The sequence below is a fragment of the Dromiciops gliroides genome, chromosome 4 (assembly GCF_019393635.1).
Source record: "Dromiciops gliroides isolate mDroGli1 chromosome 4, mDroGli1.pri, whole genome shotgun sequence".
Classification (NCBI taxonomy): Eukaryota; Metazoa; Chordata; class Mammalia; order Microbiotheria; family Microbiotheriidae; genus Dromiciops; species Dromiciops gliroides.
In genome coordinates this window covers 401,664,990-401,692,907 of record NC_057864.1, presented here as the reverse complement: position 1 = coordinate 401,692,907, position 27,918 = coordinate 401,664,990, and the positions used below count along the sequence as shown (strand labels likewise).

Below are 27,918 nucleotides of genomic sequence, written 5' to 3'. Positions count from 1 at the left end.
GGTTTCCCCCCCCCACCCCAGAGTTGGTAGCGGCACGCACCGGGCAGGGAGGGGTTGGGGGAGGGAAAGGGGCGGTACCGGAAGGGGAGGAAGCCGCCGTCCTTGGTGTTGTGATCTCTGAAGCTCCTTGGCTCCTTTGCTCTAGTTGGTGTTTGGTGCTCGGGTGAATTAGCGGCGGGTCTGAACTGGCTGCTACTACGATGGCCATGGCGACCATGTTGTGCAGAGTGATGTGCAGGTGAGGGGGCATCCAAGGTCTGGGGCCGCGGCCCGAGGCTCCTGTTGGCCCCCCTCTTATCGTGCCAAGCTGCTAGGGACAGGGTCACCGATGGCCCAAGGGCACGCTCGGAGCCGGGCTCGGAGGCAAGCAGCGAGCCCAGATCGAAAGTGGGGCTGGGGGAGGGGGGCGCTGCTGCGGGAGCGGTGCTTTCCCTGCTGCTAACCTGGTCAGAGCTGGGCGACTATCCTTTACCCCGATTTTTGTGTTTTCTGCCATAGTTAGAATGTAAGCTTCTTGAGGGCAGGGTCCGTCTGTTTATATTTGTGTCCTCATTGCTTAGCACACGCCCTCGCACATAGTAGGTGCTTAATAAATGCTGCTGATTTGACAAAATATTGTGGCAAATCTCTCTCCCTTCCTCCCTGTTCTTCTCCCTCCCTCCCCCTTCTTTTCCCTTCCCCCCTCCCTCTTCTTCCTCCTCCCTCTCCTTTCAGCTTCCCTCCCTCCCCCTGACCTCCAGTCTGGAGCTTTTTAAAGGCCACCTGGTTTGCAGAATGAGAGTGGTTTTTGAAGATAACCTTCGCCTTTACTCTTAGAGTTATGTTACTTGGCACTAACTTTTTCCTTCCTCTAGATTTGCAGCCAGAAGATAAGAAGAGATAAAAACGGACTTGTTACTGGTCGGACCAAACCTATTGCAAATTTTCCTCGTGCCGTTTTAAATATGTTAATTTATGGTTCTTAAATGTCTTAATTTATGATTCTAATCCGTGGCAGGTGAGAGATGCTAGATGGTTCAACCAATCCACGTTTATTTGGCGCCTACTATGAGCCAGGCGCTGGGCTAAGCACTGAGGATACCAAAAAAAAAAAAAAGTCAAAAGACAAAATTTTACTGTAAGAATAGCCAGATTTGTTTCCTGGAAAATGATATTCTTGATTCTGAAGCCAATGTGAACAAGAAATGAACAATGAAATGTGTAAAATTACTTATCCTTTCTCTAAGATTAAAGGAAACTAGATATATTGGTTAACTTCCATCTCCTTTATAGCTATGTGGACAAACATCACAGTTAATGGGTAATTTTATTTATTTAATGTAGTGACTTTTTTTTTAATATCTTTGCAGGAGAACCAGTAAGTTAGTACCGGCCTTGGGATGTTTGGGCTCCAGGCAAAAGCACAGCCTCCCTGACTTGCCTTATGATTATGGTGCATTGGAGCCTCACATTAATGCACAGATCATGCAGTTGCACCACAGCAAACATCATGCCACTTATGTGAATAACTTGAATGCTACAGAAGAGAAATATAAAGAGGCCCTGGCAAAGGGTATGTGAAGCTGTAATTAACATTAGATTGAGAAACTGACTAAATGGTAAATGCTGAAGTGGAAACACTTAGTGACCTATTAAAAATGCTCACTTTATTCTTTAAGTGATTATACAGTTGTGAAAACCTTTTTTCTAATAATAGTTCTAGAAGAGGACTTTAGCTTGATATAAACCACCAAGTCCAGACAAATTTAAGCTCGAGTTTGTGAATCTACTCTTATTTAGAATTGACTTAGGACCTGAATTAAATTAAGCATGCTGGGGCGGCTAGGTGGCGCAGTGGATAAAGCACCGGCCCTGGATTCAGGAGTACCTGAGTTCAAATCCGGCCTTAGACACTTGACACTTACTAGCTGTATGACCCTGGGCAAGTCACTTAACCCTCATTGCCCCGCAAAAAAAAAAAAAATAAGCATGCTTTTTCTTAGAACATTTTCACTACATACTGCCTGTGTGCATAACAATCAGGGTCTAATAAAGAGAAACTCTGGTTTTTATTCATGTTAGCATTTAAGAATCATGACTTACTTTGTCATACTCCAGCTTCAGTGTGGCTAGAATTCTGAGGTGCTATTCCATTTATCTAGTTTAGACAGACATGAGTAGAAGTGTCCCTGGTCTTTATACAGAAATTCAGCTGGCCCACACGAATTCCTCTCCAAAATAATCTATTTCTGTTTCCTAAAGAGGACTCTTTTCTATCATGAGTTGAAGGTTCTTAATCAGAAATTAATTTCTGAGGATACTAGACAGAGGGATTCTAGTACTCCAGGGATATGTTAGAAAGTTTCAAATGTAATCATAAATTTCTGGTGTCGGGAAAAGGAGACATTTTAAATTCCTCTTTTGTAGGGAGAAGTGGTGGCTAGTTATCTCCTAATGCATTTGTGATCATAAGAGTAGAATCTGAGGATCAGTTCAGTTACCTTCAAACTTTGTACTGCTGGGCTAACTTTACTAAAATTAACTAAAATTACTAAACTTTAATTTTAAATTTAAATTTACTAAAATTAACTAAAATAACTAAAAGTTAGAACTAGAGATTAAAATTCATGCTGCATATATCTATTGTGTATTGAAGTGGACAAACTTAGTTGACATTAGTAACTAGAAAACTCAGGGGTCTTTTTATTTAATTTAGACAAAAATTTGTAATTCTTGAACAATTACCCTTAATATCTATAGTAGATTTCTGTTCAAAGTAGTAAAATGTTCTTTACTCTCTACATTAATCAATGATATATGTTATCATATTTTGCCAGATTTTACTTAGTTTGATAAAACATGTGGTTTAAGAATTCAGATATCACATTTACATAAGAATTTCAAGTTTACCAAATTTGTTTAGTTCACATTTTTGCTAAACTTAAATCCTAACATGTGGAGCTTTTTTCCAAGGCTGAATTTTTATCTTGTTAGCTGCTGGCACCTGCTGGCGAAGTGTGGTATTGAAACTAACTCTAATAGTGTAAATTCTCTGTAAAGAGTGACTTGAATAAAGCACCAGCCCTGGATTCAGGAGGACCTGAGTTCAAATCCAGCCTCAGACATTTGACACTTACTAGCTGTGTGACCCTGGGCAAGTCACTAAACCCTCATTGCCCCACAAAAAGGGAAAAAAAAAAGAAACTGGAGAGCCTTCTCAGGTTATGGGGAGAACTGTTTTAGGGAAGAGCTGATACAAGTGGAAGGGGATCGATCCCACAATTGCCAATGGGCTGCAAAAGCATTTCTAGCACTAGTGTATTTGGCTTTCATCTTAATGCTCTGCACAGTTTTAAAAAACTTTACCTGTTGATGTTCTCTTTGGGGAAAAAAGGTTGTTTTTGAATTTAGTAATGCAAATCATTGGAAAAATGAGACTTGCTTTATAACCAGGATTACCGGAATATAACTTTTTAAAAGTGTTTAAGCCATTTAGTTTCTGGGCCTTAGTTTTCTCTATTTTTTTATAATAAAATGAGGAGACTTGACTAGATGACCTTAGATGACCCTTGAAGATCCTTTCAGTTCTAGATCTATGATCCTTTAAGTCACCCTTAGTGCATTCTTCTTGTGGTATGTTTGAAAAGGTGCTCCTAAGAAAACCATTGAATAAATAAAAAAAACGAGAAGTAGGCTTTATTAAAAAAAAACCCTAATAAAATAGATAAAACCATTGGTTAATTTGATCAAAAAAAGGAAAGAAGAAAACCAAATTACTAGTAACAAAAATGAGAGGGGTAGGGGCAGCTAGGTGGGGCGCAGTGGATAAAGCACCGGCCCTGGATTCAGGAGTACCTGAGTTCAAATCCGGCCTCAGACACTTGACACTTACTAGTTGTGTGACCCTGGGCAAGTCACTTAACACCAATTGTGCTTTACCAAAAACCAAACAAACAAAAAAAAAAATGAGGGGTGAACTCGCCATCAGTGAAGAGAAAATTATGACTATTAGGAACTGTTTTGCCCAATCATATGCCAATAGATTTGACAATCTAAATGAAATGGATGAATATCTAATAAAATATAAATTACCCAGAGCAACAGAAAAAGAAGTAAAATACTTAACGCAATTTTAGAAAAAGAAATTGAACAAGCTATCAATGAACTTCCTAAGAAAAAATCCCCAGGACCAGCTGGATTCACAAGTGAATTCTACCAAACATTTAAAGAACAATTAATCCCAATACTATAGAAATTATTTGAGAAAATAATAAGTGAAGTCCTACCAAGTTCCTTTTATGAGACAAATATGATGCTGATACCCAAGCCAGGAAGAGCCAAAATGGAAAGAAAATTATAAATTGATCTCCCTAATGAATATTGATGCAAAAATTTTAAGTAAAATACTACCAAAAAGATTACAGCAATACATCACAAGGATCATACACTATGACTAGGTGGGGTTTATATATGGAATGTAGGGTTGGTTCAATATTAGGAAAATTATCAGCATAATTGGCCATATTAATAACAAAAACAACAGAAATCATATGATTATTTCAATAGTTGCAGAAAAGGCCTTTAACAAAATACAGCACCCATTGTTAAAACATGAGAAAGCATAGGAATAAATGGAGCTTACCTTAAAATAAGTGATATTTATCTAAAACTATTAGCAAGCATTATCTGTAATGGGGATAAGCTAGAAGCCTTCCCAATAGAAGCAGGGGTGAAGCGAGGATGCCCATTATCACCTCTTATTTAATATTGTACAATAAATGTTAACTATAGCAATAAGAGAAGAAAAAGAAATTGAAAGAATTAGAAAAGGTAATGAGGGGGCAGCTAGATGGCGCAGTAGATAGAGCACCGGCCCTGGACTCAGGAGTACCTGAGTTCAAATCCGGCCTTAGACACTTAACACTTACTAGCTGTGTGACCCTGGGCAAGTCACTTAACCCCAACTGCCTCACTAAAAAAAAGAAAAGGTAATGAGGAAACAAAACTATCACTCTTTGTAGATGATATGTTATACTTAGAAAATACTAGAGAATCAACTAAAAATTTACTTGAAATTACTAACCACTTGTGTTGTTTAAAATCTAATGTGGGGGGCAGCTAGGTGGTACAGTGCATAGAGCACTGGCCCTGGAGTCAAGAGGACTTGAGTTCAAATGTGGCCTCAGACACTTGACACCTACGAGCTGTGTGACCCTGGGAAAGTCACTTAATCCCAATTGCCTCACAAAAAAAAACCCAAAAAAATCTAATGTGGGTCCTAACTGCCCCCCCCCCCAAATTTTGGGGGGGAAACTGGCTAAGATTTACTGATAAATTCAGCAAGAGTTTAGGCTTTTAAGGATTTATTAAAGCATATTAGAAGTTAATGAAGAGGGGCAGCTAGGTGGCGCAGTGGATAGAGCACCAGCCCTGGATTCAGGAGGACCTGAGTTCAAATCCGGCCTCAGACACTTAACACCTACTAGCTGTGTGACCCTGGGAAAGTCACTTAACCCCCATTGCCTCACCAAAAAAAAAAGTTAATGAAGAGAGAGAAGTTGAGAAAGCCACCTTTATTTAGCTACACACGCTTCTATAGAGAACACGTGGGCTAGATCTTTCTACTCTGTTCTGCCCCTGCTGCCACCATGCCAAGATCCTAGACGAAAAGAGGGAGATCCAGGGAGCCAGCCTCAGCTTCCTACTTTCTGTCTCCCTCCCCAAAAAGGGAGGTCTTTCAAACTGATTGGTTAAGAGTAGTCTCCTGTTGATGGCATAGTCCACAGCCTCTGAGAACAACACCCTACTGGGGTCGGCCACGTGTAGTCTTGATTTAATCATTCTTAAGTAAGTTCTCAGTTTCTCAGTCTCACCCAATTCAGTCAATTCCAAATCAGTCTTCAGGTGGGACCCCTGGGCGTCTGCCAGATCCCATTATTTTATCACACACTTTAGCAAAGTTACTGGATAAAAAATAAATCCAGATAAATCAGCATTTCTGTATGTTACCAACAAAGTCCAGCAATAACAGAAAGAGAAATTCCATTTACAATAACTGGATGATATAAAATACTTGGGAGTCTATCTGCCAAGACAAATTCAGGAATTATATGACCAGGACTATAAAACACTTTTCACACAAATAAAGTCAGATTTAAACAATTGGAAAAATACTAATTGCTCATGGGTAGGCCAAGGGAATATAATCAAAATGACAATCCTACCTAAGTTTATTTATTTAGTGCTATACCAACCAGACTATCAAAAAAAATTTTATAGATCTGGATAAAATAACAATTCATCTGGAAGAACAAAAGCTCAAGGATATCAAGGGAATCAATGAAAAAATAATGAAAGAAGGTGGTCTAGCAGTACCACATCTCAAACTGTATTATAAAGTGGTGATAATGAAAACAATGTGGTACTGGCTAAGAAAGAGAGGTGTGTCAGTGGAATAGGAGAGGTATAAATTACATTATAGTAAATAACTATAGTAATCTAGTATATAATAAACGCAAAGATCCAAGCTTTTGAAAGAAAAACTCGTTATTTGACAAAAACTGCTGGGAAAACTGGAAAACAGTATGGCAGAAACATTTCACACTTTATACTAAAATAAGGTCAAAATAGGTACATGATTTACACATTAAGAGTGATACCATAGGGGGCAGCTAGGTGGCGCAGTGGATAGAGCACCTGCCCTGGATTCAGGAGTACCTGAGTTCAAATCTGGCCTCAGACACTTGACACTTACTAGCTGTGTGACCCTGGGCAAGTCACTTAACCCTCACTGCCCAGCAAAAAAAAAAAAAAGTGATACCATAGGGGGCGGCTAGGTGGCACAGTGGATAAACACCGGCCCTGGATTCAGGAATACCTGAGTTCAAATCCGGCCTCAGACACTTGACACTTACTGGCTGTGTGACCCTGGGCAAGTCACTTAACCCCCACTGCCCCACAAAAACAAAAAAAAACCCAAAACAAACAAACAAAAAAAAGAGTGATACCATAGGGGCAGCTAGATGGCGCAGTGGATAGAGCACTGGCCCTCGATTCAGGAGTACCTGAGTTCAAATCAGGCCTCAGACACTTAACACTTACTAGCTGTGTGACCCTGGGCAAGTCACTTAACCCCAATTGCCTTAATAAAAAAAAAAAAAAGAGTGATACCATAAACAGATTAAGAGAGCATGGAGGGGCAGCTAGGTGTCACAGTGGATAGAGCACCAGCCCTGGATTCAGGAGAACCTGAGTTCAAATCCGACCTCAGACACTTAATGCTTTCTAGCTGTGTGACCCTAGGCAAGTAACTTAACGCCAATTGCCTAACACCTCCCCCCCCCCCCAAAAAAAAAGCATGGAATAGTTTATCTGTCAGATTTATGGATTGAGGAAGGATTTAGGACCACAGAAGATAGAGCAATACAAAATGTAAAAGATCATTTTGATTATATAAAATTAAAAAGTCTTGCACAAACAAAACTAATGTAACCAAGATTACAAGGGAAGCAGAAAACTGGGAATTTTTGCAAGAAGTATCTCTGATAAAGGCCTCATTTTTCAAATATATAGAGAACTGAGTCAAATTTATAAAAATACAAGTCATTCCCTAATTGATAAATGGTCAAAGGATATGAACAGGCAGTTCTCAGGCAAAGAAATCAAAGCTATCTATAATCATGAAACAATTCTCTAGATCACTATACATCAGAGAAATACAAATTAAAACAACTCTATCACCTCATACCTATCAGAGTGGCTGATATAACAAAAAAGCAAAATATTGGATGTTGGAGGGGATGTGGGAAAGCTGGGATGCTAATCCACTGTTGGTGGAGTTGTGAAATGATCTAACCTTTCTGGAGAGCAATTTGAAACTATGCCCAAAGGGTTATATTACTGTGCATATCCTTTGATCCAGAAATACCACTGTTAGGTTTATATCTCAAAGACATCTCCAAAAAGAGAAAAAAATCTGTACAGAAATATTTATAGCAGCTCTTTTTGTGGTGGCTAAGAATTGGAAATCAAAGGAATGCCCATCAATTGGGGAATGGCTAAACAAGCTGTGGTATATGGTGGTGATGGAATATTATTGTGCTATAGCACATAATATAATAATATAGCACATATGGGGCAGCTAGATGGCGCAGTGATTAAAGCACCGGCCCTGGATTCAGGAGGACCTGAGTTCAAATGCGGCCTCAGACACTTAACACTTACTAGCTGTGTGACCCTGGGCAAGTTACTTAACCCCCATTGCCCCGCAAAAAAAACCAAAAACCAAAAAACAAACAAAAAAAACAAATAATATAGCACATAATGACAAGCAGGATGATTTCAGAAAGGCCTGGAAAGACTTGTATGAACTAATGTATAGTGAAGTGATCCGAACCAGGAGAACATTGTGCACAGAGACAGTAGTATTGTTTGATAAAGGAAGAACTGTGAAAGACTTAACTATTCTCAGCCATACAATGATACAAAGCAATCCCAGAGGACTAATGAAGCATACTCTCTACCTCCAAAGAAAGAACTAATATTGATTGAACACAAACCAAAGCATGCTATTTTCACATTGATTTTTTTTCTTTTATTCAAGTTTTCTTGTACAAAATGACTAACGTAATGTTTTACATAACTACATGTATAACCTATATCTACTTGCTTACCACCTCAGGGGGGAGGGAGTGAAGGAGGGATAAAAATTGGAACCCCAAACTATAAATAAAAATGTTTGTTTATTTTTTTTAAAGGGTGTTCCTTGCTTTGGAGTAAAAAGACATGGGTTTGAATTCTGGCTCTGCCTCTTTAATGCCTGTGTAATTTTGGGCAAGTTACAACTTCCACAGCCCATCACTTTCTTCATTTATGAGATGAGAAGTTAGTCTCTGAGATTTCTTCTAGCTCTCAATTTATGATCCTATCCTCTCATATTTTAGGTAGAAATATAATGGAAATTATCAGAGTATTGTAAGCACCTCTTTTCTTACACTCCTAAAATAACTTCCATCTCTATGTAAAAAAAAAATATAAGCAGTGTGGCAAAGTGAATAGGGCTGTCTTGGAGCCTGGAACACCTGAGTTCGAACTCTTGCATGACCTTGGTTAAGCTTAAGTCACTTAGCCTCTTAGTATTCCAGAAAACTTGACAAATGAATTACTGATCTGCCTATGTGGACTGGAGGGAATTCTCAAAACAGAATCTCCAAGTACTATTATAACGATGGGTCCTTAGGTCTGTATCCGCAAGAAGCACCCGTCTAATATTTGTATCCCTTACAGTATTTACTTAGTACAGTGCCATATGCAGAATATGTAGTCAAAAATATTTGTTGAGGAGTTATTAGTAATGCTTAAGCAAATAAACAGTCTGACAAATGGCTGGTTTTGGCAGGACTTGTAGCAGGAAGGAGGATTTTGGCTTTTAAGTCAGGCTTGATTATGGGAAAGCTTGTTTTTTGTACTTTCATTTACTTGAGTTTTTTTTTTTATGTATGAGGTATTTTATTTTTTCCGTTACATGTAAAGATAGTTCTCAACTTTTGTTTATACAAGCTTTACAATTTCAGATTTTTCTCCCCCCTCCCCTAGACAGCAGGTAATCTGATATAGGTTATATCTATATATCTCTATACATATACATATAGATATAGATATATACACACACACATATATATATACACATAATAACATTAATCCTATTTCTGCATTAATCCTGTTACAAGAGAAAGAATCAGAGCAGTGATGCAAAACCTCAAAATAGAAAAAAACAACAGCACCCACAACAAAAGAAATAATATGGTTCAATCAGCATCTATACTCCACAGTTCTTTCTTTCTTTTTTTTTTTTCCTGGATTTGGAGATCCTCTTCTATCATGGAGAGGATGGAACTCTTCTGTACCATTGCATTGGTGAGAAGAATATAGTCCATCACAGTAGGTCAACACTCAATGTTGATGATACTGTGTACAATGTTCTTCTGGTTCTGCTCATCTCACTCATCATCAGCTCACGTAAGACCCTCCAGGTTTCTCTGAACTCTTCCTGCTCATCATTTCTTACAGCACAATAGTATTCCATTGTATTCATATACCACAACTTGTCCAGCCATTCCCCAATTGATGGGCACCCCCTCAACTTCCAATTCCTTGCTACCACGTAAAGAGCAGCTATAAATATTTTTGTACATGTGGGTCCCTTTCCCCCTTCCATGATTTCTTTGGGCAAAAGACCTAAAAGTGGGATTGCTGGGTCAAAGGGTATGCACAGCTTTATTGCCCTTTGGGTATAATTCCAAATTGCTCTAGTTGAGTTTTTTTTTAATAAAATGCATCTTTTTTACAAAAATGTTTTTTTCCTATCAGTTGCTGCCTTTTATTTTTATATATTCCTTTAACAAAGATTAAAAAATAAAAGAGGGAAAAATAGGTCAGCAAAACTATTACTGACCATGTCAGTGATGCAATATTGTACATAATCCCCTACCTCTGTAATAATGAGAGGGAGGTGCAGTTTCTCAACTCTTTTCTGGGGCCAACCTTGGTCATTATAATTATACAGCATTTAATTGTCGATTTCCCCCTTTGTGAATGTTTTTTTCTGGTTTTGTTTACTTTTCTTTGCATTGGTTCCTGTAAGTCCTTCCGTGCTTCTTTGATTTCTTCATATTCCTTGTTTCTTAACAGAGCTGTAATGTATTATTACAATTATTGTTTGGTGATTCCTTAGTGAACACCTACTTTTTTCCCAGTTTTTTGCTCCTACACGATGTGCTGCCATAAATATTTTGATGTATATGGACCATTTCTATTTTTCATAGAACCTTTTATTTTATTTGGTTAGTATCCTCTAGAATATTACTTTTATTCTACACAATGGTTCAGCTTAATACATTTTTCTAAATAATGAGCTATTTAGATACCACAGTGTAATTCTATCCTTAATCACAGAATGTTGACATTAAAAAAACAACCCAAAGACCATGATGCTTATTTTCATTTTGGCATAAGGTCTTTCTTACTTCACTTGAACAATAAACTTATTTATCCCAGAATCATCAAGGAAATAAAATATACAATAAATAAAATTATTCTATAAAACAATTTTAAACAAAATAATTTAAAGTATCAAAACTAGTTTTATTTTGAAAGAAGTTACATAATCTCTTGCCCTTTTTAAGCAGGATAAAAACAACATAATTCGACCTGTTCAGATGCACCTGGCTCACTATAACCATCAATTATTGTATTGTGCTTCATGTAATATATTCCCTTAGAGGTTATGGAGGAGGTTGTCCCTACTTTATGGTGTATGGATACCTTTTAAAGCAGCCTATGATGTGAGTTTTAATCTGGGCCTGTGATTTCATTGGTGTGGGAAACTCTTGTTGAGGAAAGCCCTTTGATAAATGCAGATCAGCACCTGTACTGCAATTTAGCATCTTAGATTAAGTGTTGCCTGGAGAAATGAGAGGTTTAAGTGACTTGTCCAACATTATATAGTCAATATGTGTCACAGGCAAGACCTCTATTATTTATATTTTTTAAAATTGAAATTAATGATTGAGGAGATTGCAAGTGTTTTGGAAGACTTGGAATTTATTTTAATTTTTTTTATTCTTTTAAAGTAATAAACATTATTGTTTATAGTTTTGGGTTCCAATTTTTATCTCTCCACTCCTTCCCCTCCCCACCCATTGAATTCAAAGTATGTGTCATGAGGAAACTTTTTCCTTTGTGTCCCTAAATTCTTTACATGTAATATGGAATCATGGCATTTTTAGAATTGTAAATCTAATAAAGATTATCTAGTTCAGTCCTTTTACTTTCTAGATAGAGGATTCTGAGCCACAGAATATGAGTTTTAAGAAATTAATTTTTGTTTGCGCTTTACTTTTCAGGTGATGTTACTGCTCAGGTAGCTCTCCAGCCTGCACTTCGGTTCAATGGTGGTGGTCATATCAATCACACTATTTTCTGGACAAACCTTAGCCCAAATGGTGGAGGAGAACCCAAAGGTCTGTAGTTATATGATAATAACATTTTAGTCGAGAGTAATAATGGTTATTTTAGTTAGAAGTTACATTAGATTTTCAGTAATCTTTAATGGTCACTCTTGTGGTTACTTTGTTCTAGGAATACAAAACAATTCTTTAGAAAAATGTTTTCCCACAATAACAAAGATACAAAGGCAGGTCCTTTTAGGTGGTTAAATATTTGATGAATTTAGGTAGTAATGTAGACCAGTTTACCTTTGAAGGAAAAAAAGCATTTTATTGTTTCCCTGTGTAGGGCAGTCAAACTGTTCCTAGTTTGTTTACTTTAAAATATGCTTTGCTTATGGAAAGGGAACATTTAAAAGTTTATTACTTGGGGGGAAAGTTATTTAAAAGTTAGTTATGTTAGCAAATCTTGCCTTTAAACTGGGTTTTAAAATGTTTTATTTGTTGAAGATGATTTTCTAATATTTAAAATTCTAAATTCAGGTAACCAATAAAAGCAGTCAAACTTTAGAATCATCATATATGAAATAAATTCCATGTATTAACTTGAATAAAATAACAAATGTCCTATTTACTTGTAAACTACCTTTTAATCTCTTTTCTATGTAATTTTTCAGCTTTTGTTGCTGCTTTATCATTTCAGCATTTTATACTCACTGAGACTGATAATAGGTTGTTGTTGACATAATAAGCTTTCTTTTTTACTGTTATTCTTCATAAGCCTGTGGACCAGTAGGAGATTCTTTAAGCTAAAATGCTTAATTTTCTCCTTGAACTCAAAAAAGATGTTCAACACAGATGTAGTCTTTTGCCATGGCCCACATTGATCTTTACTTAGTTATTTCCCACCATGTTACTTTCCTTGGGTTTCTAGATTTTCTCATGAGTAGAGTTAAATTATAATTCTAGTACCCATTTCCCCTGGCCTTCATTAAAAACAAACAAACCCCTATCTTTTTTGGTATACTTTTCCAAAGCCTTATTTTAGTCGATTCTAATTAAATTCAACTTGAGTTCATATTTTTTATTGCTGGCTAATTTAATTTTGTCAGTTGTGAATATCTGATTGTCTCTACTGTTCTTTCTAAATTGTAGCCACTGTCTGTGGTATCTAACTTGGAAGACCCAGCTAGGCTGTTTTCTCTTCCTTCATTTTTAGTTTAAGGTCTTTTCTGTTTGCAAGATTCCAAGCAAATGTATTTTTACCAGTCCTTGGTTGGTGCACTCCATTGCTGGATGCATACTGCAGTGACTACAATTAAAGCTGTGGCTCAGAAATCTAAATCCCACTATCAGACATCATCTTCTTAACTACTTGTCAAGTTTGCTTTTATCTTCTGGAGCCCTAGTTTTTGATTACAGCAGAGATAAATATACCATCTTTGTCCTTAAGGAAAAAAGGAACAAGTATTTATTGTCTACTATTTGCTAGGTGTCATACTAAGCACTTTACATATATTATCTCTTGCTCCTCACAACAATCCTGTGAGGTAGCTGCTCTTATCCCCATTTGACATTTGAGGAAACTGGGGCAAACAGAGATTAAGTGACTTGATTAAGTGTGTAAGGCTGGATTTGAACTCAGGTCTTCCTGATTCCATTTCCCAGTGTTCTATCCTTTGTGCTGCTTAGCTGCTTCTGAGATACTTCCTTTCCTCTTCATGTCTACATCCTTAGGTATACTTCATTCTGTAATTTTTTTGCCACATGATTCACCAGAAGTGTATATTTGTCATGTTTGACAGATTTTGGGAGGTTCTTAGATCCTTAGATGTTAGGTTCTAGATATGGGTACTGAAGAAAGACACGGGAGGGAAGAGACCTCTCTTTTGTTAATGACAAAACAGTGCTGCAGTTACCTTTCTGTCCCCTTTTTCTCATACTTTTTTACTGAGTGATAGCTCACCTGATGGTGAGAAAATATTTGAAAGAACTTAGCATAGTGCCTAGCACATAGTAGATGCTTAATAAATATTTAGTCTCCTTATTCCCTGTCCTTACCCCTGTGGTACTAAGAGTTCTATTTAATCTTTCCTTAAAGTAGAGGTGTTCAACAAAGGCCCCACTACCCTCCCCAATGCATCCTGAACCAGATTAAAATATAATTGGGAAAATTTAAATTTAAGAAAATAAAGAAAAATACAGTAAAACAGATAGTGTTAATGTGTAGTTTTCTGAGTCAGTATACAGCAGAGGGCATCCATTTCTAGTTGAGCTTTGACACCTTGCCTTCAGAAGAATAGTACCTGCTTCTTTCTCATAAGGGTCCCCCTCTACTTTGGTGGGAAGAACCTCTTATGTGTTATTTAGTTATAAGTGTTTGGTGATTCTTTTTATCCCCTTTTTCATTTTTTTACCCTACCATCCATTCTTCTGATGTTGGTCAGGATATGCCTTTGATTCTTCAGATACCTTTTCTTTGTTTTTACATTGAAGCTCTTCATTTTAAGAAATTTTTAAAATTATTTTTATTTTTATTTTTAAGGAACATTTTATTCTTCTTGTTTTTTTGTTTTTTTGTTTTTTTGCAGGCAATGGGGGTTAAGTGACTTGCCCAGGGTCACACAGCTAGTAAGTGTCAAGGGTCGGAGGCCGAATTTGAACTCAGGTTCTCCTGAATCCAGGGTCGATGCTTTAACCACTGCGCCATCTAGCTGTCCCACATTTTATTCTTCTTGAAAATTGGAAGGCAGAATGCTGGTTTTTGAGCTCCTGTTTCTTCTCTTTTAGGGTGGGGAATAGCCTGAACTTTGAGCATAAATAATAGTTCCTTGGCTGCAAAATTGTCCCTATTTCCCATAGTTCCCATGAGTGAGAATCTCATTGCTTTTATTTTACTGGCTAATCCTCATTATTTTGTTCAGTCTTGTGATTGACCAGAACAGTGAGCACATTCGCATGCAAATTTATGTCCAGAAATGCACAAGGCATTCTGGAGCCAAATAAAAATGGATTGTGTGTAACACCTGTATGGTGGGTGAAAGATAAAATGACTGAAGAAACAAAGGTTTGAGCTTGCAAGCATTTCAGTTTATTAACAATGCATGCCAGTTGCCCAACACATCGGGACTAGTTGTCTTTTTCAGCTTTGATACTGGACCCCAAATACAGGAAGAAAGAGACTTTTTTTTTTTAGTGAGGCAGTTGGGGTTAAGTGACTTGCCCAGGGTCACACAGCTAGTAAGTGCTAAGTGTCTGAGGCCGGATTTGAACTCAGGTACTCCTGACTCCAGGGCCGGTGCTCTATCCACTGCGCCACCTAGCTGCCCCTTATTTTTTTTTTTTTTTAAGAAAAAGACTTTTATGTATTAAAAACAATCAAATAATACCAATGAAAAGAAAACAGTTAACCAGGATACAAAATTAGGTTATCTGATTTCTAACTGGAGGAAAGATTAAGGATTTTCCAACTTGGGAGGGGGAGAGTAAACAGGTACAGTTTCCTGAATTCAGAAAAAGAGGTTTCCCATACACCCCAGAGTTGTATACAATCAAAGAAACATGGAAACAGTAACTGTTCATTTAGTATGGGGCCGTTCAGCATGGGTTGCTTAAGTTGTACAATTGTGAGAAAACTCCTTGTGTCAGTCTTAAGATCTGACTGGCTTTCTGGTCTTTACTAAGATGAGTCTTCCTGACTTGAGGCCTGGCATTCTATGCACTTTGGCACCTACCTGCCATTAATTACTTTACTTTTAAATGCTGCTTTCTGTGTAGTACTTCAAATGGTAATATAGTGTAACGATTGGAATGACGGCACCTGCTGGATACTTACTGTAGAAGAGTTCTGCCCATGAAGCGAAGGTCTTTGAGGGCAAGACCAGGAGTCTTTTCTTTGGGAGGAAGTGACGCGGACTAGTGGGAGGAGGAAGGAAGAGACTGGCGCTGACTCTGGGGCTCTTTCCTGAGGACGCTGGCGGAGAAGGGAGCTAGAAATGTGCTCTCCCTTTAATAGATAGGAATCTAGGCCTTTCTCTCTCTCTTTACCAAATTCTTATTCTCCTTAATAAATGCTTAAAAGTCTAACTCTTGCTAAAGCTTATAATTTATTGGCGACCACTCATTAGATATTTTAGACAGTTTAGCTAGAATTTTAGCCCTTAACAGATGGCTGACCACGAAGAGGAAAGCTAACCCCCAGTCTTCTTCTGATCTTCTGGTTGGGTAAGAAATTTCCCCTCCCTCTCCCTTTAACTGCTAAGTACTGGTGTACTGGCTGTGTTTTCCTTTAAATTTTTTCAAATGGACCTTTTAAACTCCCTAATTATCCTATTTTTGATTTTAGTCTGTTTAACCAGACAAATGGGAGATAAGATCATGTTAATGCTTTGTTTTTGTGGATTTTCTATTTTTCTTTTTATTTTTGTTAAAAGAGCCAGCAACTTACTCACACAAGGAAATATCACTCCCTCTCCCAACCATGCTTTTTCAGAGAAACCTGAAGAGATTCCTGCAGCTTTTCCCAATTCTAACACTAATTGTTGCTCTAATTTTGCATGCCTGGAGGCAATGACCCACCCTCTAGAAGCTTTTAATCCCCTAGCACCTGGAGGCAAAGTGGGGAAAGAGGAATCCAGGCCTGAGTTCAAAATCAAGTCGGATTCAAATTGCGCTGGTCCCTCCCCTCCTCTCCAGACCCCACCCTCTACTCCTCCTATGGCCAAGCCCATAGCTTCCCCTGCCTGGGAAGTCCAGAGATCTGATGCGCATGCTCAACTTTTTCTACCTGCATTTGCAGCTTCAGGCTCAGCCCTTCCCCATCCTGGCTGTGCTTTTGAGACAACCTTAGAAAGCCCTTTAAATTCCAGATATGCTTGTTTTGTTCATAATTTTGCTAACCTGCTTTTGTCTTTAATTAGTAATCTTATAAAGCATTTGTATGGTGAAAAGACTGACAGACAATATAGAGGGGTTAAAGAAGAAAAACTTAAGCTGAATAAGAATGACAATCATCACCATAGTTCAAGACTCTGCTTCTTTTGCCATGGAAGGGTACATATTTTACAGAAATGTAGAAGTAAGCAGCAAGGTATTGATATGAGTATTGGGGATTTTAGATATCGGAATCAAAAGTGTTCTGAATTCACTCAGAGTAATAATGTCAGTTCAGAGGTTACATAGGATTTCTATGCTATTATATATACATTTTGAAATTAATGGTATGGGTTTATTTTCATAGAGATTTTCATGCTTTTGAGATTGTGTCTTATACTTAGTTTTTAAAACAAGGAGAATATTTGTAAAAGCTTTTTAGTCATGTGATCAAGTTTATATTTTATAATACTCTTTAAGTTCATGTTCATTTAGATTTCCTTAGTTTGAATTTCACTGTCTTTTATTGTTCCATGTGTATTTTCTTCTATTCATTTATCTAATTTTGAAAAAATTGCAAGATGGTTTTGATTTCATAATACAGTGTTAATTCTAGGAGTATTGTGCTCCCATATTCTGAGTTGTTTGTTTTTGTTATTTTTTCTCAACTGATTATTTGATCAAACTCTTTAAAGCATTTCCCTGGCAAATTGTTTGCCATGGCAAGTGTAAATTGATTCTAGAAGTATTATTTTTGATAAGCATATTCCAAAAAAAAAAAAAGAGGGGAACATTTGTAAAAGTTTTCTTTTTTCAGAAAAAAGTTTTCTTTGATATTCTGTTGTGCTTTAACTTGTATTTAAATATGTTCTGATTTTTCACAAAAGTAATTGTATACTAAGTGCAAAAAAGGGATATTATTTGAAATTGTTGCATAATTATATATTGTGTTCTGAGTCAAGATGTATTCACATTTTTTGCAATCATTTATTATCCTCAATTTTTAAATCCATATGAGACTTGGATTATGGGAACTTATCATTTAAGACATTAATTGCCTTTATTCTGAGTTATCAGATGCCAGTTGGCCAAGATGCCATCCAATCACAAGAGGAATACATGCAAAGAGCAGACATTGAACTGTTACATGAGGGGAGACATGCACGAAGTTAAGGTATGGCCGAGGGAACGGCTTTTGACAAATGTTGAGGTTGGATTCTCTTGGTTTAATATTTTATTTTATTTTTCCCCACAATATTGTACAGATGGCTGGAAGTATTCATCCCACCCATCTCACTTCTACACCTGGCTTCTATGCTCCCTCCTATATGCCTGATGCCATGGACATCTCAATCCCATGCATCTGATTAAGTCTGACTCAGTTTCCTCCAATATGTTCGGTGGCATGGACATATATTCCATCCACCTATTTTAAGCCTGGCATACTGTATGGGCAGTACATATTGTTCAAGTGTGGGAATGCTCATATCCCATCATTTCTCTGTTCTTTTATGGTAACCCCCATAATTATCTCAGGTGTCATGATAAATACAGTGTTGAATTTGGCCTTGACACCTGTTACCAATTATATTAGATTTTTTAAATTTCTCATAATGGCATGAGGATGATTAGGCAGATGATGCAAAAAGTGATGAAACAAAGATAAAAATTATTTTGAAAAATTAATATCACAGCAATTGTCTTCTCAATTACCCTCCATAAGGGGGGGACTATAGTAATATTATATAATATATAATAGTAATATTATAATTTTAAAGAATGGTTCAATTTTTGTTTTATTATATGTTTCATGTGTAACAACTAAGATTCTGAATTCCCTTAGACATGTTTTTGAAAACTTTCATTGTTTGATTTGATTATTGACAAAGCTATTTTAAAGTTGTGTTAAGCTCAATTTTGTAGGAAATTTCCTGGCTGATTACCAGCATCCACACATCAACCCCTGAAAAGACTTCCATTCCACGACTACACCTAGAGGACATCTGAGAAAAGACTTTCAGAGACTTTAAATGAACAGTTTTGATTTGTTGTTTTTGTTGTTTTTTTCTCTTTCTGTTATAATATACACCATCTGTAACATGTATTCTCTGCAGAGGCCCTCCCTTTGCAAGACTAATGTCAAAGCGTCGGTTCATGAGGACAAAAAAAAAAATCGCCCCTCTGGACAAAACTTTCCTCTCTTCCTTTTCTATATTGTTGTTCACATATTATTAGTTAGCAATAGTTATTATATTGTTTTTACTGTTCCATCAAGGAAACATTTTGTTTCTTGAGGAACAACAGGGGGGACTGTAACGATTGGAATGACGGCACCTGCTGGATACTTACTGTAGAAGAGTTCTGCCCATGAAGCGAAGGTCTTTGAGGGCAAGACCAGGAGTCTTTTCTTTGGGAGGAAGTGACGCGGACTAGTGGGAGGAGGAAGGAAGAGACTGGCGCTGACTCTGGGGCTCTTTCCTGAGGACGCTGGCGGAGAAGGGAGCTAGAAATGTGCTCTCCCTTTAATAGATAGGAATCTAGGCCTTTCTCTCTCTCTTTACCAAATTCTTATTCTCCTTAATAAATGCTTAAAAGTCTAACTCTTGCTAAAGCTTATAATTTATTGGCGACCACTCATTAGATATTTTAGACAGTTTAGCTAGAATTTTAGCCCTTAACAATAGGCTACCCAAGTGTACTGTTTGCAGTGGGTCTGGGTCAGGGGACGTGTCCTATCTCGGGTAATGTAATAAAAGATTCTGTATTTGATTACATTAGTGGTGCTTGTTGTGATTCCATTTTATTTTTTTCCTAATAGGGGAATTGCTGGAAGCCATCAAACGTGACTTTGGTTCTTTTGAAAAATTTAAGGAGAAGTTGACAGCTGTGTCGGTTGGTGTTCAAGGTTCAGGTTGGGGTTGGCTCGGCTTCAGTAAGGAGCAGGGACGGCTGCAGATTGCTGCTTGTTCTAATCAGGATCCTTTGCAAGGAACAACAGGTTAGAGATTGGATGAAAATGGATTAAACGTTACAGTCAGACGAGGTGGTGGTTGTCAAGAAATTAATAGAGAAATACTTTGGAAGAATATCAGTAATGTGCTATGGAGCCCTATGCAGAAAAATGTCTGTTAGAGTAATATGGAAAGTATTTCTGAGTAAGACCAGCCTTTTTGAAACATTAAAAAAAAGTTTCAAAGCTCTTAGACTATAATTTTTTAAAAAAGTACAATTTATAGATAGAGCAAACCTGGCAATAGAACCAACTTCTTAGATCTTAGTACATAAAAAGATGTTTGCATTTCATTTGCCAAGCCCTTTATTTCATAATGAGATGATATCTGTAGAGCATGTTACAAATGCAAGCTGCTACTAACATTATTGTATATTTACACACACATGCATTTGCACATATACATGTGCACACAACAGACACACACACCTGTCTATGTCTGTTCAGGTAGATGGCCCTGGTCTATGCATATATTTTCATATCTTAAAAGTCATTATCATTACTGAAGCTCTAGAGTAATCTCAGAACAGTGAGAATGAAACACAAGTCCTTTTAATCATTACCTGTCTGGCTTTTGGCTAGTTTACATCTATAATTAAATTAGTGATACCGACATTACAAGAGGCAGTGACATTGGGGATAAAGCATTTGACTTGGAGTCAGGAAGACCTGGGTTCAAATTTTGTTTCTGCATTTACTAGCAGTGTGACTCTGGGAAAGTCACATAACCTTCATATACCTTAGATGCTGACAATTACAGATCCTTCTCATCATAGAGCATAGTAGCAGTCTTACAGATGCTAGTATTGGAAGGAATAGACCATTGGTCTAACCTAGTGGTATGTATGTTCTTGTATAAAACTTCTAATGTATACATACTATGAATCTCCTTCTTAACTTTAAGCTACATTTTTATGAAATGTTTGGTTTTTTCCTCCTTGGGCCCATTTCATTTCCTTTGTTAATAAATAGTTTCCACTAATGTCTGAAACATACTTGATTTGTTTGCTCTGAAATTAGCCCTGGGGAGCAGATAAAAGTTCCTGTGCAGCTGTTGAGTGCTCAGTATCTGTTTTACAGATGTGTAGCCTCTGTTAAAAGCAAACCTATAAACAGAAGTCTGTGTGTATAATGTTGATAATAGATTATGTTCACATAATGCTTTATGGTTAAATGATGTTTTGTACATTTCCTTTGATTTTCATTACAAGGCTGGTTGAGGTGGCATAAGCAAACACTGTGATTCCCATTTTACAGATGGAATGATTGAGGTTCAGAAAGGTTACTTGCTGGCCTGTCTAATAATAAGCAGTATTGACTCTTAGACCTCAGTCTTTTGACTCCAGGTTCAGGTCTCACTTTGCCTTATCACATTGTCTTGATACATGTTTAACAACTTCAAAGATGCTTATATTAAAACTGAGAAGGTAGTAATTAGCCCCTGGAGGACTTTATCTATTTGCCTACAAAGATGTCTTGTCAGTGCTTATAGTGTGCTTTTTACAATTGTTAAAAACAAGTCCTACTTGGGCAGCTAGGTGGCACAGTGGATAAAGCACTGGCCCTGGATTCAGGAGGGCCTGAGTTCAAATCCAGCTTCAGACACTTGACACTTACTAGCTATGTGACCCTGGGCAAGTCACTTAACCCTCATTGCCCCACAAAAACAAAAACAAAAAAACGAACCAGCAAACAAGTCCTACTTAATGATTTCCTCCCAGTGAACACTTTCTGATTATTCATCACAATTTTCACAGTCCTCACTGGGGTCCATCTGCAGGCATCTATAAATGCTTACCATGTGCCAGGTACTGTGCTAAGTGCTGTAAATACAAATGCAAGTAAAAAGAAAGGCCACCTATGCCTCGAAGGAGCTTACATTCTAATTGAGGAACACATAAAAGGAAGCTGGATAGGGAGCAGGGAGCAGAAAACCTCTAGCAGGGCTTGCTAGAGGTAGTCTAGAATCTGGCCTAGAGAGGGATGAGACTCCCTCACAGGCCCTGCCTGGGATTGCTCCTTGAATTCCAGTTCTGGGAGGAACCATTCAATGAGAGGGAGAGGCTGCAGGCTGAGTTCTCCCAATGTGTGAATCCCTGGATTGGGGTGAGGCTTCAGGCTGAAGAGTGAGTATAGCCCAGAGGTTTAAATGGGCTTTTACAATGATCAGATTTACTTGTAGGCAGGTCCTTCATTCGCATATGAAACTGAAACGTTAGCAAAAATAGTTTGAAGTGTAGTTTTTATGAAGTAGGGAAGTTGGGGACTCAAAAGGGAAAAATCTGGAAGTAAACACTTTCTGCATTTACTGATGTTGACTTTTTTCTCTTTCTATAGGTCTTATTCCTTTACTGGGAATTGATGTGTGGGAACATGCTTATTACCTTCAGTATAAAAATGTTAGACCTGATTATCTAAAAGCAATCTGGAATGTTATTAATTGGGATAATGTAACTGAAAGATACTCGGCTTGTAAAAAGTAAAGCGGCGGTATACTCACTGTTTAAACATTTGCTCTTGTTGAAGCTATTTTTGTAGTGTGTGGCACTGTAATTTGTTAATGAGTTGTTCTACGGAACTCTCATATTACCTGTTAAAATATGAGCATTTAAGCAGATTGTTTAATGCCATGAAAGATTTCTTATTTTCAAAGCTTTTTGGTTTTGTGCAATTGTTTGCATAATAACTTTAGGGATTGAGTGTGGGTCTTGTGAATATTTCAGGTAGCATAGATGCTTAATGAACATGACTGTTGTCATGATTAAAAAACGACCACAGATAAGCACAGTCCAGATATTTCCCTTCTTATGATTTCCAGGGAGGTCCTTAATCTTGTGGCATAGTAACTATAATATAATCAGTTCTTCACCCTGATTATGTAACAGTGAAATCCAGTTAAGAAAGTGACCTAAAATGGGCAAGGGGCGGGACGGGAGGGAGGGAGAGAATTTGAAACTCAGAATGTAAAAAAATAACATTAAAAATTTTACGTGTAATTGGGAAATGCTTAATGAAATAAAATATACTTAAAAAACGTTCTTCAAAAACTGATTTTTTTTGTACATGATTTTTGTTTTGTTTTGTTTTTGTGGGGCCATGAGGGTTAAAGTGACTTGCCCAGGGTCACACAGCTAGTAAGTGTCAAGTGTCTGAGGCCAGATTTGAACTCAGGTCCTCCTGACTCCAGGGCTGGTGCTTTATCCACTGCGCCACCTAGCTGCCCCCTGTACATGATTTTTAAAGACAACTTTTTTATGTAGTAAGGACCATCGAGAATTCTGTTGTAGAAAAGTCTTCTTGACATGAAGGTTTGAATACCATTCTCCTGGACAGGTTATACCAATTATTTTCACTCCCTCCTAGACTGAACCTTCTCTTGTAACAAGATAAGGTATTAGACACAGAGATTTGTGTCTGACAACACACACAAAACTCTCAGTGAAGCTCTCAACAGTCTCCTGCTTTTGCCATGAGGGAAAGAGGTAGGATGCATCACCTCTGTGCTGGGATTGCCCTTGGTTTTTCCACATGTATAACCTATATCTGCTTACTGCCTCAGGGAGGGGGGAAGGAGAGGGAGGGATAGAATTTGGAAATCATAAAAATGTTTATTATTATTATTATTTTTGTGGAGCAATGAGGGTTAAGTGACTTGCCCAGGGTCACACAGCTTTTAAGTGTCAAGTGTCTGAGGTCAGATTTGAACTCAGGTCCTCTTGAATCCAGGGCTGGTGCTTTATCCGATGTACCATATATCTGCCCCCAGAAATCAGTTTTTTTAAAGCTGTCTATTGGACGGACATTATTTTTTCTACAGGAATGACATTTTTTGACTAGTAATAAAAGAATCTATCAAACAACTACAAAACCTTTTTTCCCCCTTTAAAACTGTAATATTCTTGTTTTTGTGTTTTTATCAGTTTTACTGAATATCTGTGGAGAAAGCAAATGCAAGTGGTGGGGAGGTTGAAATTTTAGTCTATAAACCTGTTCAACCTGAACAAACCCCATTTCCATGCTCAGGCTTGTAGCAAAATTAGCTTCAATAAAATGGAAATTAAGAATTTTTGCATATTTCACACATTATATAAATTTGCAAATTGTAGAAAGGGTTAGAGAAACTATGCAATTTTAAATGCTTTAATCATTGTGATAACTGATTGATAAAGCTTGTAAGGTTGATTTTAAAATACTGGGATTTGAGGGGGCAGCTAGGTGGCTCAGTGGATAAACATCAGCCCTGGATTCAGGAGGACCTGAGTTCAAATCTGCCTTCAGACACTTGACACTAGCTGTGTGACTCTGGGCAAGTCACTTAACCCTCATTTTTCAGCAAAAAAATCCCCCCAAAACAAAAAACAAACAAAAAAATAAAATACTAGGATTTTATTATCATAATAAAGGTATCTTTCCCTTTCTGCTCCCTGCCCCCATGCAAAACATACTTGACATTTGTTTTTGTAAACCATGAAAACATTTTCAAATTATTTTGTACACACACTTTGTCAGTGTCAGGAGATTTGATTTTAGTTCTGGCTCTGCCACTAATTGACAGCGGACCAAAAAATAACCTCTTTAAGCCTGTTTTTTCATGTCTTAAAAGGCGGGGGGATTCAGTTGGACTAGGCCTCTACCCTGGTTCTAATATTCTGGTTCTATGATTATTTCATCAATTAGTTGACTAGGATTCCAATGGTTAGATAGATACCGATAATATTAAGTGCCCAAGTCATTTTAAAAGGATTTAAAAAACTGACACTTAAATTTGAGGATCCTTAGCTAATTGAGAGAAATGATCATTAATAACCAATGATTTGGGGAGATTTCAGATTTCCCCCTTTTCCTTTTTTTTTTGGGTGGGGCAGTGAGGGTTAAGTGACTTGTCCAGGGTCACACAGCCAGCAAGTGTCAAGTATCTTGAGGCCAGATCTGAACTCAGGTCCTCCTGAATCCAGGGCTGGTGCTTTATCCACTGTGCCACCTAGCTGCCCCCTGCCAACAAATCTTTTTGTTCTTGTTGTTTTTGGTGAGGCAATTGGGGTTAAGTGACTTGCCCAGGGTCACACAGCTAGTAAGTGTTAAGTGTCTGAGGCCGGATTTAAACTCAGGTACTTCTGACTCTAGGGCCCGTGCCCTGTCCACTGTGTCACCTAGCTGCCCCCTGCCAATAAATCTTAAAAGTAATGCCATATCCCCCTTTCTGAGGTTTTTGGTCGTTTCAAGTATCCTCTGTAGTATAAATCCCCTTTAGCAACTTGCACTCAGTTCCGATCCCTTGGTCAGTGATCTTATATACTGGGGAGTCAGCACTTCCTGTCAGAAGTTTGGCTTTTCCTGCTTTGGCCATGGATTTACATAAACATACGTTAAACACCTACGGCGTACAGAGTTTTATACTAGATGTTAATTATTACTATTACTATTTTTTAAAAGATACTCAGTCTTTGGCCATGTAGCACTCACAATCTGGAGTAGGTTATGACACACAAATACCTATGTGAAAGGCCAACAGAAACCCAAGTGTTTTGTTAAGTCTGAGGGAGGCTAGAAGGATTGTTATTGGGAGGCTGAAAAGTCTGCCAACATCCATCTTTTGAATTTAGTCATCTAAATCAGAATGATCTTGTGGCTTGAGAAAGCAATCATCAAAGGGTAAATTTAAAACACTGGTTTTCTGGAAGATTGCTTTTTCCTGGTGACCTCTTTCTAGGAATCAACTTTACAATCTCCAGTTCAGCAGATAAAAAAGGTGTGCGGTTGATGGGCAGCTTTGTTCTTCATTTCAACTTTCAGATTCTTATCATCATGTGCTTAATATGAGGAGAAACATTCCTGGGTAGGATCCAGGGGAAAGGATTCACCGAGTGTTTCTCTGGTTGAAATATTTAGAGAAAATGTGGTCTTAGCAGAAAAAGTGGTTGGAGAAAAACTTTCCTAACCATGGACTTTGGGCAACTAGGTGTGGTGAGTAGAGCTGTGGCACTGGTGTCAGCAAGACTCTCATCTTCCTGAGTTCAAATCTGGCCTCAGACATTTACTAGCTGTGTGACCCTGGGCAAGTCACTTCACCCTGTTTGCCTCAGTTTCCTCATCTGTCAAAAAAAACCCCAAATGGAGTCAGGAAGAGTTAGATAATGATTAAACAGCAACAGGCATAGGCTCTAATGGTGGTCATCAAGGAACCAGCAGTACTTAGAATTCCAACCTCATCTTCAGAGAGGAAAGAAATGTTAGCTCAGGTGATGCTTTGTTTTTGATGCTTCCCCTTTTTTTTTTTTTTTTAGTGAGGCAATTGGGGTTAAGCGACTTGCCCAGGGTCACACAGCTAGTAAGTATCAAGTGTCTGAGGCCGGATTTGAACTCAGGTACTCCTGACTCCAGGGCCGGTGCTCTATCCACTGCGCCATCTAGCTGCCCCGATGCTTCCCTTTTAACATCTTAATTTTATATGTTGATTTTAAGCTCCATGATGCGTTTGTTCTTTTGAGACTTTTACTAAATGTACATCCAATTAAATATGCACCTCAGTGTTTCTTTATAACAAAACACTTTGAAACATAAACAGAAATGGAGCATTCCAGGTGGCATTGTCCATTAGCCCAGTTGGATCTCTGAACCTGGATTGGACTCTGTGATCCAAGCCTGGTTTTCTTTACTAAGAATGGATATAGAAATTGTAAAAGAACTTGAAGACTCTACATCTTTGGTAAGAAGAAGACTAGGGGCAGCTAGGTGGCGCAGTGGATAGAGTACTGGCCCTGGAGTCAGGAGGACCTGAGTTTAAATCTGGCCTCAGACACTTAATACTTACTAGCTGTTTGACCCTGGGCAAGTCACTTAACCCCAATTGCCTCACCAAAAAAAAAAAAAAAGAAGAAGAGGACTAATCTTGAAAAATAGGAGAAGATTGGCAAGAAGTGAGGGGAAAAAGGTAGTTATATTTTTTCTTTTAAAAAATTGATGCTTTTTGTTTTTACAAATATTCATTATCCAATATATTTCCCCCCTACCCCTGCAGTGAACCTTCTTCCCTTTTAACAAAGATTATAAGTTTAAAAAGAAGTTTAGCAAGACCATCACATCATTTGCACCTGATAATATATGCAATATTCCATATTCATAGACTCCTACCTCTGCAACAAAGAGAGCTTAAAGGTAAATTTTATCAATTCTTCTCAGGAACCAACTTAGTCATTATAACTGGCAAAAATATTTTTTAAAAAATTTGTTCACTATAGGTGTTAAATGAACGTGTAATTTGTAAGTATCAATTAATTTGGAATACATTTTTAAAGACTTGTACTAAGACTTATTACCGATTTTAATGATATAAAAAACTGATGACTATCCCTATGATCTGTGCCTTAGGAATATGACGTTTATGGGTTTATAATGGGTTATAATGGGTTTAAAATTTTTATTGTTTAAAATGTGTTGCTCTACTTACTTAGCTTTCCTGTGTTGCTTTTCTAAATTCAAGGCAAACATTTCCAGATGTGGCAAATAAAATTATATGTGGTTGCCCTATTACTGTCCCAAGTTTAGGGAAAATTAGGGTTTATTATATACTTGTTACTTAGAAATTAGAGCCTACTGCACCAGTTTGGGGGCATTAAGCATTTATTAAAGCATATTAAATATTGGTAAAGAGAGTGAAAATGGCTCTGAAAGATAGGAAAGCCTAGCTAGGAGAGAGGAGAGAGAGAAAAAAATGGACACGTCCTGCTTCCTTTAGTGTCCCAGGGCCAACAGCTCAATCAGCAAGCCTAAGCTCTCTGAGGGAAGGAAGAAAGGCCGCCCATTAGCTGCTTAAAGCTAATTGGCTAGCATCATTCAAATCTATTGGTTTACTGGATTTGAGGGTGGTCTGGCTGATGTCAGAGTACTGAGCCTTCTAGGGGAAAAAGCCTTCAGGTCTGTGTGGCTTTAGTGAGGTAACTTCCTGTAGGCAAGGTTATTCTACATTTCCTTTGAAATTCTCCTGACTCTGGGCTGGCCTTAAGAAAAGTCAGGCCAGGCTCTCTCAGCTGGGGGCCTCTGGGATCCCCCAAAACCCGTATTATTAATAATTTTCTCACATAGAGTTTCAGGATGCAGTATAATCTAATTCTG

General features: G+C 37.8%; 1 protein-coding gene across 1 annotated transcript; it reads left to right on the top strand.

Moving 5' to 3' along the window:
• The first annotated feature begins 79 nt into the window (after nt 1-79).
• On the top strand, nt 80-22,763 carry SOD2 (superoxide dismutase 2). Its single transcript, XM_043963486.1, has 5 exons — nt 80-238; nt 1,350-1,552; nt 11,883-11,999; nt 19,615-19,794; nt 22,144-22,763. Exons 1-5 carry the CDS (start codon nt 201-203, stop codon nt 22,287-22,289), a joined length of 684 nt encoding a protein of 227 aa, XP_043819421.1. The 5' UTR covers nt 80-200; the 3' UTR covers nt 22,290-22,763.
• The last annotated feature ends 5,155 nt before the right edge of the window (nt 22,764-27,918 follow it).